Below are 17315 nucleotides of genomic sequence, written 5' to 3' on the forward strand. Positions count from 1 at the left end.
CAACTCAGAAGACATTGATGCTGGCATTAGTGGGGGGTTTTTGAGGGAGGACATGCGCCTTGAATGTCTATTCATAGGACCAAAATAAGGTACTAGTTCCCTAGTGAGTAGCTATATATGCTGGGAACTGTGGATTTGTTTAGTTTTGCAATTTGCAGGTGTAATATCAGCATTTTTTTTGGACTTTTTAAATAAATAAGAGAAGAATTTTTATGGATTATTTTGGTATTTAAGTTTAGTTAATTATCATTTTTTGGCAAATTAATTAGTTAATATTGGTCGATAAATTAGTGATTATTTATCAATGATATTTTGACATATATTTAAGTTATTTGACAATTAATTGGGGATTTACGAGGTTTGGTATGAGGTATTTGGAATTGAATCTAAGTGGGGATCCAAGAGGATCAACCCACACAAACTTAAAGTTTGAACTATCCGAATGAACACATAGGAACTGTTGAATCTTAAACTACTGAGTTCGCACCTTGGGGAAGAAGGTCCAAATTGATCAACTCATGTGACCGAGATTGGATCCCGTTGGTAGACCCAATCCGAATTATAATTATGGAGTTTGGACCTGAGAGAGAATTAGACCTCAAATGAACCCATTACGAGTTCCGATACTTTTGATTTTTGAAGTAGAGGGAAGTGGTGGTAGCCACCACTTCCACCACCACCTAGGAAGTGGTGGAAGCCACCACCTCCACCTTGCTACGCCTTTCACGACACCATCACCATCACCCTTAATTGGCACACCCCCTGCTATCTGCCTATCCTTCTTTGTTTTTGCCGGAAGGAAGGAGGGAGGGCTGCACATCCTCCTTGTCGTCCTCCTCTCCGTCTCCTTTTTTTGTCGAACGAGAGAGAGGGACAACCGGTGCCTCTCGATTGCCACCGCCTCTTCGAACCGGTGACCGTCGAAGCCCCGCACCTCTTGCCCCTTCTCCTTTATCTGATTCCCAATAGATGCCCATCTGAAAATCGACCAGCCACCCAACTGCCTCCTCTTCTCCTTCCTCTGCTGGAAAACCACGCCACAGCCGACTCCACTTCACTGCAGCCCGTCGACGTCCCTCTCCTCTCGACTGTTGTCGCTTGAGCAGCCGCACCACATGGGTGCTGCCACCTCTTCACTCATTTTTTTGCGACCATCGGCAACTGCACCACAGGTAGTGCAGTGCCCCGGTCAGCCGCCGCAGTTTTCTTCTTCTTCTTGGTTCCCTGAATTGAGCCCAACCAAGCCGAGCCTCACTCGGTCCCGCAGAGCGCCGGAGAAGTCGCCTCTTTCGCCTCCTCCACTCGTGACTATCTTTGTCGCCGTGACCGTCGAAGTTTCGTGGTCATCGCCGCTACCTTGTTTTGAGAATCCACTTGGAAGTGTGACACCATGCACACTTTCATACTTTTGACACGACCAAGGCACATGCAACCACGCTCGCGTTTCGGATCGTCAGTGAGTGTGATCCACACCATGCATTTATAGAGGAAAATCCCTCAGGTGTTTTTCAGATTTTTCATGTTTTATGATACTTTATGGATTTTGAGGTAGGGAATTACGCTAATTGCATGGCAATTATATATATATATATATATATATATATATATATATATATATATATATATATATATATATATATATTAGTGAAATTGCATCAATTGAATTACATAGATGTGTTAAATACATATAGCGTGTGTATGAAATACATATGCATAAGTTTGAAATGTTTCATATATGCATGTTTTGAATTATGTATTCGTGATATGTACTACTTTGATGTGTCAAATAGGTATGTTATTTTATGCATGCTTCAAATCTAATGCATGGATACATGAATTCAGAATGTTTTGAAATGTTAGATAATGCACATTTTGAATGTTTGATTTACAAATAAAATAGGATATTTGCATTCACATGCATTTGATATTTTATGAATAAAATATGATATTTATGTTTGTATGCATTAAATATTTTACGAACAAAATATGACATTTATGTTCACATGAATTGTTTTACGAATAAAATATATAGTCGCATGCATTTGGATATTTTATAAAAGCTAGATTTTTAAGAAACATTAACCGTGCATATTTCAAACTTTAAGTTACTTAGAAATGGGTTTTTAATACATATGCAAATTCTGGAATACGCAATTGACATGTTTTGGTTTTGACTATACAATTGTGAGACTTCGATTACGTGGACAACGGTCACACGTATATTGAGTTTTTCGATATGCATCTGACAAATCTGAATTATCATGACTTGAGATTTGGGTATTGATTACGATTATCTTGTAAGGCATGCATGTACATAATACTTGTTAAGCTTTGATGTGCTGCAAGGATCCCAGGGTTCGCATCCATTTTTAAGAGAAACACTGTGGGATGCAATGTTTGCACCCATCTTAAAAAGGAACCTTAGTCTACCTTAGAAAGGATAAATATTGAAACCAAGATCTTATATTTATAAAGATATATGGAATGAAATTATATCCTGTTAATGCAAACAACCACGAGTGGGCATTCGCATGATGATTACATGCACGAATGATCAATTTTATTATATGCATGTTATATGTTCAATGATAACATGAGCTTGTAGAGATAGCCATTCATGGAAATTGGACTTAAAAAGTTTGTAGTATGTTGTATTATTTATGAATGTTGAGTTTATATGCAGTATCTTTATCCTGTTAGATATTTATCATGTATATGTGATTGAAAGTTTCATGAATATTTGATTTAATAAAATGTGATATCATGAATTAGATGTATATTTCAATGTTATGTAATTACCTGTGATCTGATGTTTACCTACCAAGCTTTCACAGGTCTGACCTTTTAAAATTGCAGGTAATGAGTAAACTGCTATTACGGGTGATGGCAGGATGGCACGACACAGTCATGGAACCACACTGTCTTCTTTTGTTTCTAGATTTGTTAAATGTTTTTAGAATGTTACTTAAACAATTTTAATTCAGTTATAGTTTGAAGTTTGGATTTCAGATTCTATGTTTTGAATCAATGTGGGTGAGTTTGAACCCAAATCCAATAAGATTGATATCCAATTTTTGGTTGTCGTGTGTGTTTCTTTGTAACCGTAGAACAATTTTTTCGCTGTACTCGACTTTGATAAAAGATCCATTACAAAAATTTTGATTTTTTCTTAAATTTTTTAAGTTAGAAATTTTGGAGTGTTACAACAAGTGAGCACAATTTATGTTCTTGTGCACTAGACTATAGTTACTAGAAGATTTTGGCGACATGTAGAAACTGCCAATTAGAGTGTCTCGGAAGCAAGAAACCCCTTTGAAACAAGGGAAAACTTTGAGAAACTTGCTTTTGAAATATGAGAAACTCACTTTCCTCGTTTCCCAAATTGGTTCCCTCTCGCTTCTTATTGTTTTCTACTGACTTTCCTCTAATTTATTGTGTTTCTCATATAAAAAGTTAATAATTGTTCTTTAACAAGCTTTGATTTTGATTTTATATTATTTTCTACTTGTTTTCATGTTGTTTATTATTCACTTCTACTATTTCATATTGTTTCAGGTGTTTCCTTTTCGTTTCTCATGCACTTCAATAATCACTTCATAACCGCTTCCCGCTTCATACTACTTTTCAACACTCCCTCACTTCTCATATTTATTTCGTTTCCTGGTAACTATGTTATGAACACAAATAAATATTTATTACAATCAGAGAAGTCACTCCAAACACCATCTGACAAGCTAATTATGCACTCTAGGCTTTGTAATGCGCTCAACACTTGTGATATGTGGTGAATCCCTTTAGGTCAATATTCCAGTTCACAGACAAAATTATCCTTCTGGGCAGCCATGATACTTTTGCATGGTCATCACCTTGGTGCCAGCAAAGAACCACTTTCATAAATCAGATTTGGATCAAACATGATCCATCCCATATCTGATGCATTTCCACCCCTACCTCTCATTAGAAACCAACACACCAACATAGCAGCCCCTATAGAACTGTGTCATGATTTACAAACAATAGTGGATGGTGTGATAATTATTTAGGAAAACTAAGATAAGCCTAATATACCTGTATCTTCCAACATATTCTAGGTAAGTTTGCTATTTAAAACAAGAAATTGGTGTGGCATCTCTCAGCCAAGAACAGAGACGAATTGCACAGAACCAACACAAAGTGTAAACAAGATACAATGTCATTTTGGTAATTTTATGTTGTGCGGCACCACTGAGGCCTTCATATCCGGCAAGAGATCCTCTTAACGATAATATGACAATCACTCATTTCTAGCTCCTAAAAGATGGAATCACTAGAATAAGTTAGAGAATTAGACCAACTGATTGAGGTCTTTCAACTGCCAATTAGAACAAAATGTGGTGAAGTATGAAGTGGTTGGATTTTGCTTGACAAGTACCACAAAGACCTTATTCCAGTGTCACTACATTGATTTCCCAAGTATGTCACAGTTTGGATCAGATTTCTTTTGAGTAGAACTAGATCCCAACAGTAGGTCAATTCAGGTTTTCAAGATATTGGCTTTATGCATTGCAGCTGCCAGTAGCGGGTGGAGATTCACTAAAAATATGCTGAATCAGTAACTACTTTTTTTCTTTTTCAGATGAAACATAGCCAACAAAAGAATGAGATTAGAGACAACTAAATTCAGGAAATTTATAACCTTAGTTAAAAAAAAATCATAGGCCTACGTACTGATTCAAAAGCTTCATCCATGACATAAATTTCATTATCTTTTTGTACATGAAAAACAATGATGTGAACATCATTAATTAATAAAACTGCAAAGGTAATTTCTCATTTCCTTTTGCTTCTTGTAGGTGACTATATTCCACACATAAAGAGTCCTACGTCAATGAGAGAAGTTCTCAAGAAATTCTGAAAGAATCACACATGCTGCCCCACCAATAACCAGGCTTAGAGTAAATCTTCCTCCAGGAACAAGAGGGGAGAGTATCGGTGATGGAGATGCATTATTATATCTTTCTGACCATGACATGGCAGCAGGAAGAACTCCAAACAAGACCAAGACTAGACATATGCACCAAGTCAGACTTAATAGTAAAAATCAGGCTATAAAGCAAATGTGAATGAAGATGAGGCTGCAAAGTGAAGGTGATCATGAAGTTGTAGAAAACATAGATGAAGCCATCTATATCAACTCGACATGGGCACCTGTTTTGAAAACTTACAGCCAGGACTTTGTGAAAACCAGAAAACTATGCTTGGCTAGCAGTCTAATTAAGAAGAAGTTTTACCAATAACCTACAGATGCCAGGCAGGCTTTTGCATGAATAAACTAATGTGGTGTTTTAGACAACATTAACAATAACATGCATTTAACTAATTGCATACCTCCATATGTTCCTGCAAAGTCCAAAGCTCTGAAAAATATTTCTGGGTCTAGCAGAGACAAAACCAAGGGTGGCAATATGGTTAACAAGTATGGAAGAGGTCTATTCTGCCCAGTAGGTTGCTTTAGCACTGAAAAAAAAGGACCAAATTTCAGAAAATAGCACTTCTGCAAAGTTAGGAAACAGCAAAGTCACCAAAATAGCATGAGCTGTGAAGCAATCAGCTCTACACTTGCACCTCTGGCTCAGGCATGGTGAGCAGAGACCAAACGGGAAGTCACCTGAGTTGCCAAGTTGAATTGCATTTTCTTTCTTTGCTTTTGTTCATACTATACTAAATTGTTAAACAAAAAATGACAAAGTTTTCTTAGACTGCAACAATGAGAAGGAAAATTAGAATAGATCCACAAATTTTTGGGAAGAAAATGAATAGCCAATGAAATGGGCTTAATGTCTATGATAATGTAAAATCTGAATTACAGTAACAAGCTATGTCACATAGGTGGGGGTGCCGATACAGCACTGCGGCACTTTAAAAAAACTTGGGTGCGAGGAGGGTATATATATATATAAAGAGAGAGAGAGATGGGCGTATCATCAGACACTATGATACGTCAGACGCATTTCCATCGCTGATCGCGCAAGATCAGCTGCGGAAAATGTTTTTTTTTACAAAGGGAGATTTAGTGGTGGTTGTGACCACCGCTAAAGCTAAAAAACTCAAAAAAAAAGGACACATGCTCAACAAGCGTGCGTCCAATTTCGATCGACGAAAGGAGGATCCGATGATACCCCCTTACGTATATATATAATTTGGGTTTGGTTCTGCTTGAACCCAAACCTGGGTTCAACAGCAAGCCTGGGTTCGGTTCTGGACCTCTGGTGAACCCAGGTCTAGGTTCACCAGAACCAAACCCAACATGCCTGGGTTCAATTCTGCTAAACCCGGGGCTAGGTTCGGCCCTTGCACCAACGAGGGGAGGAGGAGAAGGAAGAAGACAGAGACTAGGAGGCGACAGAGTGAGGAGAAGGAAGAAGAAAGATAGGAGGAGAAGAAGGAAGAAGAAAGAGAGGAGGCGACAGAGTGAGGAGGAGAAGGAAGAAGGAAGAAGAAGAAATAGAGGAGGAGGTGGAGGAGAAAGAGAGATAGAAAGAGAGAGAGGTACCTATTTATCTGTAGCCATCGCCGTCGTCGGAAGAGGAGGGGAGGAGAAGTAGTCGATCGGGGAGGGAGAGGAGTCGGGAGGGTGTAATGAAATATGCGGAAAAACAAAAACAAAGCACACAAGCACTATTACAAGTCCAATAAAGAACAAAACAAAAGCACTAAGACACTGCACAAGCATAAAGTGCATATTCAAGATTTCAAAGAGTCAAAAAACAATAACACAAGAACATAAAAAATATCATCTTTATTAAGTAGAATGCTTAGGAAAAGCATTGAATACAAGAGAGGGGATAAGCCCCTATTTATACACAAAAGAGAGGCCTTGGGGAGCTCTCAAGAGACGTTGGGAGCTCCGAACGGCTATAAATATAGCTGTCGGGAGCATCCCAACAGCTTTATGGTCATTTAACCATTATGCCCTTACATAATGTAAAAAAGACACAAAAATAAAAATAAATACAAAAAAAGACAAATTATCTCGTGGACAATCCTTATTACAAAGGGTAAAATTACCAAATGCCCTTTGTGGGCCAAATCAAGAAATATTAATAAATATAGTTATATAGACATATATATGAATATATATAACTATATATGCATACATTTTAACACTCCCCCTCAAACTTATAGTGTGATTTATCAAAAGTTTGAAAATACAAAAAGAAACAAAGGGAAGGATCCAAGTCTTAAATGATAATCCTCTCCAAATGCCTGCATCAGCTATCTCCATCTTCATGATGCATCAACAATAGAATTTTTTTCTCAACCCATAGCATCTTTACGAACTGGCAAAGAGAACAAACAAAGGTTCCAACTACACAAAAGGAGATATTATAACCAAATAGTTGTAGAGTTTCAAAACAAACAAATATATATATATATATATATATATATATATATATATATATATATATATATATATATATATATATATATATATATATATAACTCCGCATGTGTATAACTGTTTAGTTATACACTGCCGGTCCCAAGCCCGGATAAAGGAGGAGGATTGCGGTAGGCCTGTGACAGCCAACATAAAAACTTAGTCATACCCTATGAATATGAACCAATATGAGAATTTCGTTGGGGCGTTCCCTACTGAGCGACGCGTTGTACTCTATAGGCCCGGAGGCAGTGATAAATGGGCAAGGGTTGCTAGGTCGTCGCCCGGAAGCGACGCGTCACACCGGCGCCCGGGTGTGGTGTCAAATAGGCAAGGGTTCCCTCACTTTGTTGGACGGGTGGGGGTAAAGAAGTTAGTCCAAGACCATAAAATTAGGTTAGCCACTTGGAACATAGGATCTTTAACTGGTAAGTTGGTAGAGTTAGTAGATGTTATGTGTAGGAGAAAGATTGATATTTTATGTCTACAAGAGACCAAATGGATAGGTGAGAAAGCAAAAGTGATAGAACCTTGGGGATATAAGATTTGGTATACAGGAATAAATAGGAATAAGAATGGAGTAGGGATTGTTATGAGTCGTGAGTTTATAGATAATGTAGTTGAGGTCCGTAGGAAGGGTGATAGGATTTTACTTATTAAATTAGTATTAGGTACGAATATTATTAATATTATTAGTGTTTATGCACCTCAAGTAGGTTTAGATGATTCCATTAAGCGTCAATTTTGGGAAGATTTAGATGGAGTAGTACAAGGGATATCTTATGGAGAAAGGTTTTTCATCGGCGGTGACCTTAATGGGCATGTAGGCATTAGTAGGGATGGATTTGAGAGTATCCATGGAGGCTATGGTATAGGAGAAAGAAACGAAAGTGGAGAAAGGATTTTAGATTTTGGTTTGTCCTATGATATGATCTTAGCAAACACTTGGTTTAGGAAGAGGGAGTCTCACCTAGTAACATTTAAAAGTGGGGTTAATACGAGTCAGATAGATTTTTTCCTACTTAGAAAGAGAGATAGGGGTTGTTGCATCGATTGTAAGGTTATACCGGGAGAAAGTGTAGCTACACAACATAAAGTCTTAATTTTAGATTTTAGAATTAGACAATACCGCAAAAGGGATAGACATATGATAGATCCTAGAATTAAGTGGTGGGCACTGAAAGAAGCTAAACACGAAATGTTTGTAGAGCGGGTAGTTAAGGAAGTTGATTGGTGTCTCGAGGAGGATTCAGAATCTATGTGGAATAAGATAGCTGGTGGCATGAGAAAGGTGGCTAATGAGGTATTGGGTGAGTCTAAAGGCGGTGCACCGCTAGGTAAGGATACATCGTGGTGGAACAAGGATGTCAAATTAGCTATTAAGGTTAAAAGAGAGTGTTATAGAAATCTAACTAAAAATCGTGATAATGAGAATTTGGAGAAGTATATGATAGCAAAGAAGGAAGCTAAAAAAGTAGTTCGGAACGCGAGGGATAAGGTATATAAGGAGGTTTATGACAAGTTGGATACCAAAGAGGGTGAGAAGGATGTTTATAGGCTTGCAAAGATGAGAGATAGGAAATTGAGGGATCTGGGTATGGTTAGATGTATCAAAGATGAAACGCAAAGGGTTTTAGTCAAAGATGAGGAGATTAAGGAGAGATGGAAAGATTATTTTGATAAGCTATTTAATGAAAGTCATGCTCAGGATCTTGGAGACTTTTTAATTCATTTTCATGAGATGAATCGTGACTTCATGCGCAAGATTCAAAAGAAAGAAATTGCAGAGGCTTTGAAGAAAATGAAATCAAGAAGGGCAGTTGGCCCAGATGGTATACCTATCGAGGCTTGAAAATGCTTGGGAGAGAAAGGTTTAAAATGGTTAGCAAATCTTTTTAACAAGATTTGGCGGACAAATAAGATGCCTAATGAGTGGAGGAAGAGTACTTTGGTGCCTCTATATAAGAATAAGGGTGATATACAAGATTGCACAAACTATCGTGGTATAAAACTCATGAGTCATACTATGAAACTTTGGGAGAGGGTGATTGAGTCTAGGTTGAGGAAGATTGTCATGATATCGGAGAATCAATTTGGTTTTACGCCTGGAAGATCAACTATGGAAGCTATACATCTTCTTAGACAACTTATTGAGAGAAATAGAGAGAGGAACAAAGATTTGCATATGGTTTTTATTGATTTGGAGAAGGCTTACGATAGAGTACCTAGGGACGTTCTCTGGTGGACAATGATGAAGAAACGTGTTTCTCTCAAGTACATTAGTATAATTAAAGATATGTATGAAGGAGTAGTAACCAATGTCCGCACTTGTGGAGGGGTGACAACCAATTTTCCTATAACGGTTGGGTTACATCAAGGATCTGCTTTAAGCCCTTTCCTATTTACTATAGTGATGGATGAGCTTACGAGATCAATTCAAGAAAATGTGTCGTGGTGTATGTTGTTTGCTGATGATATTGTTTTGATTGATGAGTCTAGAGCTGGGGTTAATGCTAAGTTAGAATTATGGAGACAGACATTGGAAGCAAGAGGTTTTAAGTTGAATAAGAGTAAGACAGAATACATGGAATGTCGATTTAGTAAGCAACGAAGTAGTGATGGGAGTGTAGTGAAGCTTGGTGAGCACGAAATACCGGTGGATGATTCTTTCAAATATTTGGGATCTATCATTCAAAAGTATGGAGAAATTGATGGAGATGTAAATCATAGGATAAAGGTTGGGTGGATGAAATGGAAGAGTGCAACTGGAGTGTTGTGCGATCGTAGAATGCCATTGCGGTTGAAGGGAAAGTTTTATAGGATGACTATTAGGCCCGCTTTACTATATAGTACGGAATGTTGGGCTGCCAAGAGACATCATATTCAAAAAATGAGTGTAACTGAGATGCGTATGCTGAGATGGATGTGTGGAAATACAATAAAAGATAAGATTCGGAACGAGGAGATATGTAAGAAGGTAGGCGTTGCACCAATTGAAAATAAGATGAGAGAGAATCGTTTACGGTGGTTTGGACATATTCGACGAAGGCCTAATGATGCTCCAGTTAGAAGGATGGAAAAATGGGAAAATATATTAGTTAAAAGAGGCCGGGGTAGGCCTAGGAAGACTTGGATGGAAATGATAGGAAAGGATATGAATGCTTTGAACCTCACCGAGGACATGGCATTGGATAGAAATGATTGGAGGAGAAGGATTCATATGGAAGACCCAGAATGATTTTCTTTGTTGGTTCATATCGCCGACCCCAATTGTTTTGGGATGAAGGCGTAGTTGTTGTTGTTGTTGTATATATATTGAATAACACTCAAACAAACTAGCAATAATTTGTAAGATTCTAGAAACATTAGTAACAATATCCATTAAAGAAAATACAAAGAATATACTTCAAAATCAATTTTTAAGAATTTCTTGTTTAGGTAATTATAACCATAAAAACAACATATTCCTCATAAATTTCAAACATAGTAGAATTTTGATCATTAGGTTTAAAAAAAATAGCATATATTAGAAACTCAAGAGTGTCTTAAAGGCTATAATGAGATACAAAGCAAAGTGGTCATTCATGGACCAAGAGCACTCTCACAATGAAGATACACAACTCACTAAGAGTCACAAGCAAAAATAATAACATGTTTTCATTAATAAAATGCTTAGAAAAGCACATTCTAGACATAAAATATCAATAAGATATACACAATTTGGCAATAATGTCTCAAAGGCTTGGGTAAACATTTTAAAAAATTATCCACTCATTAATTATATTAAGCAAAACACGATAACATGTATATCAAATGTAAGAACTCAAAGGAGTTTATAATATGGAACATGCAAGATAACCAACATGAAACAAATCTAAATATCCTCAATGTATATATATCCAATATGCAATTAAAGCATATTCAATGTACATAACAATGCATGATTTCTTTTTAATAAATAAGCATTTTCCATACAAGGGAAAATGAGTAATAAAAGTTTAGAAATTTCATGTAGAGATTTTAAAAATCCCACATAACAAAAGGAATGATATTTGCAAATCTCAATACCAATTTGCTCACCACAAGCCACCACATGTTTGACCTCCAACTCAAAATCCTCAAAATTTAAGTGTATCAGTGCATAGGACAAGAGATCAGTCACAAATGTCAATAATAACCATACTAGTGACCATGCACAAGCAATACTGGCTATTTGAACTAACAATACAAACTAGCTACAACCACAAGGTGTGCATCCCTTACCTCACAAATGATTGTAAAACCGCAAACAATAACATCAGCTCCAACATGTACACATAACTCACCACAACCATGGTTGTAAAATTGATAAACAAAAATCTCTTATCCAATAAAAAGGCCACTCAAATAAAAGGGAAGAGTGGAGAAAGCAAGATAGACAAATATACTGTAGTGAAGATAAATTGATGTCAATAAGCAAGAAAATTTGAAAACAATATTCAAATTAAAGCAATAAATTTTGCAATAATATAAGATTTAATCCATAAGGACCAAAAAATGGTCACAAGAAAATAACAATAGTCATCACTAATAAAAATCGATACGAACATCCAATAAACAATAAAGGCCAAATAAACAATTAAGTGATACAACTCACACATAGAACCAGAGGTCAATCAATTGTCAGTTAGAGCCAAGACAAGTGTCAATACTGAAATGAAATGGGGATCTTCGAAACACGAGCTTTGATTAACAAGAGCAAGTGTCAAGAATGACACTAAAGCATAACCCTTAAAAAGGGTATAACTGGAAACAAAATAAAAATAAAAATGTATTCTTTATTGATATGAAAAACCAATTGCTTAAGAAGCATTGGAGTAAAATACAAGAGGGGTTGCACCCCTTTATATACACAGCTGAAAGAGGACTCAATAGAGCTGTTGGGCACAGTCCAACAGCTCTATTTAGAGCTGTTGGAATGTGTCAGTCCAACAGCTCTATTAAGAGCTGTTGGACTGTGTCAGTCCAACAACTCTATTGCTAGTCAAGTCTGGACAGGACTTGACTAGCAACAGTCATTCTAGTTCAAACTGAACTAGATGACATAAAGACAAAAAATAAAAATAAAGGAAAAAAAATACAGAAAAGAAAGAAATTAAAAAATGTATTTATATATATATATATAATAATATAATAGTATTATATATACATATATGTACAGTTTTACATTTTAACACTCCCCCTCAAACTTACGGTACAATGAGCGAAAGTTTGTCTAAGAGAAAGTGAAATCGGGGAGCAGCGAGAGGCTTTGTAAAGAGGTCTGCTAACTGATATTCTGAAGTGACATATGGCAGATCAATTATCCCGTGTAGATATTCCTCTCTGACGTAGTGACAATCCATTTCGATGTGTTTGGTGCGTTCGTGGAATGTTCTGTTACTGGCAATGTAGATCGCACTTTTGTTGTCACAACACATTTGTGAAGCCTTTGTTGCTTCAACTCCCATGTCAGCAAGCAGTCGTCGGAGCCAAACTACTTCCATGGTCGTGGTTGCCATGGCTCTGTATTCAGCTTCGGTGGATAAGAGAGATACCTTCTGCTGCTTTTTACACCTCCACGAGATTAATGATTCCCCTAAAAAGACACAAAAGACAGTGGTTGAGTGTCTGTTATTGGGATCACCTCCCCAATCAGCATCAGTATATGCAATTAAATCAAGAGAAGAGGAGGAAGATAAGAAAAGTCCTCGTGAAAGAGAGGACTTGATGTATCTGATAATACGCATGACTGCTCCCATATGAACAGAAGTAGGAGCATGTTGAAATTGACTTGCTGCATGAACAACATGTGCTATATCTGGTCTGGTAATGGATAGATAGGAAAGTGCCCCGACAAGCTGTCTGTAAGGAGTAGGGTCTGCAAGAAGTTCTCCATCATCAATCTTCATTTTAACATTAACAACTTCTGGAGTGTCAACTTTCTTATCATCAGAAATACCAGACCTGAAAACAATATCAAAAGCAAATTTAGTCTGAGATAATAAATATCCTCTAGGAGAATAAGCAACTTCAATGCCTAAAAAATATCTCAACAAGCCCAAATCAGTCATTTCAAAATGAGATTTAAGAAGTGTTTTGATTGTTTCAACTCCCTGTTTATCGCTTCCGGTGATGATCATATCATCCACATAGAGAAGAAGCACAATGATCCCTGCATCAGAATTCTTAATAAACAAAGCAGTGTCAGTTAAACAGAATTGAAAACCAATATCAATCATAACACGACTAAACCTATCATACCAAGCTTTTGGTGCTTGTTTAAGTCCATAAAGAGCTTTTTCTAAGCGAAGGACTTTACCCTTAGGAATACTTAGACCAGGAGGGGGTTCCATATATACTTCTTCAACTAGCTTTCCATTTAAAAAAGCATTTTTGACATCCATTTGAAAAATAAACCATTTTTTGATAGAAGCTAAGGCAATTAAGGTTCGGACAGTAGTCATACGAGCCACCGGAGCAAAGGTTTCTTCATAATCAATCCCATATTCTTGGGCATAACCTTTGGCTACTAAACGGGCTTTATATCTTTCAAGAGTACCATCACTCTTGGTTTTAATTTTATAAACCCATCGACATCCTATAGTTTTCTTCCCTGGAGGAAGATCTTGAATATTCCATGTAGAAGCCTTTTCAAGTGCATCTAATTCAACTTTCATGGCTTCTATCCATTTGATATCATTTTTTGCTTGAAAATATGTGGATGGTTCTTCATATGAGTGAATTAATGCAATAACTGCCCTATATGTGGGTGAGAAAGACTCGTATGATACAAACTTTTCTGGAGGCCTCGAGATTCGGGATGATTGTCTAGTTGGAATGTTAGAATATTTCTCAAGTGCACATGGAGTATTAGACTCTTGTCGCCTGGAATATTGAATACTAGTATCTCTATGAACTTCTTCATTTTCAACATTAAGATCAATAATTCTTGGATCATCATCAAAGTTACAATCAAGGTCATATTCATCAGATGTTGATGTTAGATCTAGCAAAAAGGAGTACTCAGTGACGTCTTTTAATTTTCTAAAATCAAAGAAGCTCTCCTTTTCAAGAAAGGAAACATTTCTAGACACATATAGTTTATTATTTTTGAAGTCAAAACATCTATAACCTTTCTGGTTTTCAGCATATCCTAAAAAGGCACAGGGAATCGCACGAGGGGAAAGTTTATCATTTTTGTCAGTAAATATGAAACATTTGCACCCAAATATTCTTAATCTAGAGTAGTCTGGAGAAATGTTCATAAGTTTTTCAATGGGAGTGATATTTTGTAACGAAGAAGATGGCATCCTATTAACGAGATAGGTGGCAGTTAAGTCAACTTCTGCCCAAAAGTCTTTAGGGACTTGATTTGCTATTAATAAAGTTCTAGTGGTTTCTATAATATGGCGATGTTTTCGTTCTGCCAGTCCATTTTGTTGAGGTGTATAAGGACAAGATCTTTGATGTGTGATGCCATGCAATTTAAGATAATTTTGAAAATCTGTGGATAAAAACTCTCCCCCTGAATCTATGCGAAAAATAGTAATATCATTTTGAAATTTGTTTTTAACCATATTATGAAAAGTTTGAAAGTATGAAAATACTTCAGACTTATGTTTGAGAAAGTACATCCACGTATGTCGGGAGAAATCATCGACAAAAATAACATAGTAAACAAATCCTCCTTTAGAAATTACTGGTGCAGGACCCCAAACATCCGAGTGTATTAATTCAAGTGGTCTTGAAGAGAAAAAGGTTCTGTTCTGAAATGGTAATCTTTTCATTTTGCCGAGAATACAATCTTTACAATCAAATGATTCAGAGTTACAAAATTTCCCTAGATTTGGAAAATGTTGGATTTTGGCTATATGTGGGTGACCAAGTCTCTTATGCCACAGTTCCAACTCTATTTTTTGAATATTATAACAAAAAGCTTTCTTCGGCATTTCCAAAAAATCCATGTAATAGAGTCCTCCTTCTCTATGGCCTTCCCCAATCAGCTTGCCTGACTGGCGATCCTGTACCCAACAACCATGAGAAGAAAAAGAAATATTACACCCATAATCAGAAATTTGAGATACAGATAAAAGATTTAAATTTAATTTGGGAACATGTCTAATTTCTGGAATAAAAAAAAATTTTGTTTTATAAATTTTTTCAAAATCTCCTATTCCTTCTATTTCAAGAGAAGTCCCATCAGCAGTAAAGACCTTTGACACACTTGTTTTATTTTTAACACATTTGGATAGACTTTGATTATTTGGGGTCATATGAAAAGATGCACCAGAGTCAAGAAGCCAAGAAATTTTACCTAAATCAGAAAAAGATGAGGCTGCTGCGCCGGTTGAAGCTTCAGATGAGGAAGAGGCACCTTTGATGAGAGGCTGAAGGATCTCCATTAGTTGGGCCAGGGAAACTGGTGCATCCTGATCTTTAGGCTCCGATCCAGCAATTGCAGCTCTTTTTTCTCTCAGCTCCTTAAGTTTGGGACATTGTGGCCTGTAGTGTCCCGGTTCATGACAGTGATGACAAATAACTTTCTTCTTATCATAGTCACCATTTTGTCGGTTAAAGTGAGGAGGCCTATATGATCGAACATGATTCCCTGGTCTAGACACGGCTAAAACGGAATCATCTTCAATTTTTGAAGAACCTTTCCGGAGACGATTTTCTTCCATTGTTAACTCTTCAATAGTTTCAACAATAGAAGGAATTTTTCCCCGGTGAAGTAGGGCCGATTTAGTGGTTTCAAATTCCGGCCTTAATCCAGTGATAAACTGGTAAAAATGTTCAACATCGAGTTGTTTCTGACGAAGCTCGATGTCTTCGGCACAATGCCACTTTGGTTCTAAAAGGGAAAGTTCTTCCCAAAGTTCGGACAACCCATTGTAATATTCACGAATAGTTTTGTCTCCTTGTGTCATCATTCGAACTTTTTCTTGGAGGTTGCACACGTGTGCAATATCTTTAAGGGAATACATATTCTTAAGGTATTCCCATGCCTTATCGGCATGATCAAATTTGGCAAGACTTGAGCATTTTTTAATGTCAACGCTATTGATAAGCCATGACATTATCTTCGCATGAGATATTCTCTATTCTTTCCATTTCTTCTCGTATGAGGCAATAGCCTTGATTTTCTCTTCTTCCGATAGAGGGACGTCTTTATCTCCCTCCTTTTTAGTAAGAGATAGCTTAGGTTCCGAATCGGAACCATCCACAATCCCCCATAAGCCTTTTCCCCATATATGGTGCTTCATGATTGAAGCCCATGTTACATAGTTCGTATCGCTTAGTTTCATAGGCATGATGGTGACTTTATCATTGTCATCCATCGATTACAAGGAGAGAAAGAATAGGGATAGAAGAGAAACAAGAAGGAAAATGAGAAAGAAAGGAAAAAAAAACAATACAACAAGATGTGAAATCTTTTCCAATGAAGTGATAAAACACTTCTCTTCAAGTGGCGAACACTTTTGCAAACGGGCACGGAAACCGAGGCAGCTTTTCCTCAAGATTTAGTACTTCCGCGGCCCTTGATACCATGAAATGAAATGGGGATCTTCGAAACACGAGCTTTGATTAACAAGAGCAAGTGTCAAGAATGACACTAAAGCATAACCCTTAAAAAGGGTATAACTGGAAACAAAATAAAAATAAAAATGTATTCTTTATTGATATGAAAAACCAATTGCTTAAGAAGCATTGGAGTAAAATACAAGAGGGGCTGCACCCCTTTATATACACAGCTGAAAGAGGACTCAATAGAGCTGTTGGGCACAGTCCAACAGTTCTATTTAGAGCTGTTGGAATGTGTCAGTCCAACAGCTCTATTAAGAGCTGTTGGACTGTGTCAGTCCAACAGCTCTAT

General features: G+C 36.9%; 1 protein-coding gene across 1 annotated transcript in view; it reads right to left on the bottom strand.

The window, feature by feature from the left end:
• Positions 1–4680: 4680 nt before the first annotated feature.
• Positions 4681–17315, bottom strand: part of LOC149829055 (Tryptophan/tyrosine permease) — a 40899-nt gene continuing 28264 nt past the window's right edge. Inside the window, exons 13-14 of the mRNA XM_090017884.1 lie at positions 5368–5496; positions 4681–5043 (exon numbers count right to left, since the gene is read on the bottom strand). Of these exons, the coding sequence (XP_089874010.1) occupies positions 4865–5043; positions 5368–5496 (308 nt within the window). The 3' untranslated portion in view covers positions 4681–4864. The remainder of the gene's footprint in view (positions 5044–5367; positions 5497–17315) is intronic.

This window comes from Nuphar pumila, chromosome 9 (assembly GCF_984573655.1).
Source record: "Nuphar pumila chromosome 9, dmNupPumi1.hap1.1, whole genome shotgun sequence".
NCBI lineage: Eukaryota > Viridiplantae > Streptophyta > Magnoliopsida > Nymphaeales > Nymphaeaceae > Nuphar > Nuphar pumila.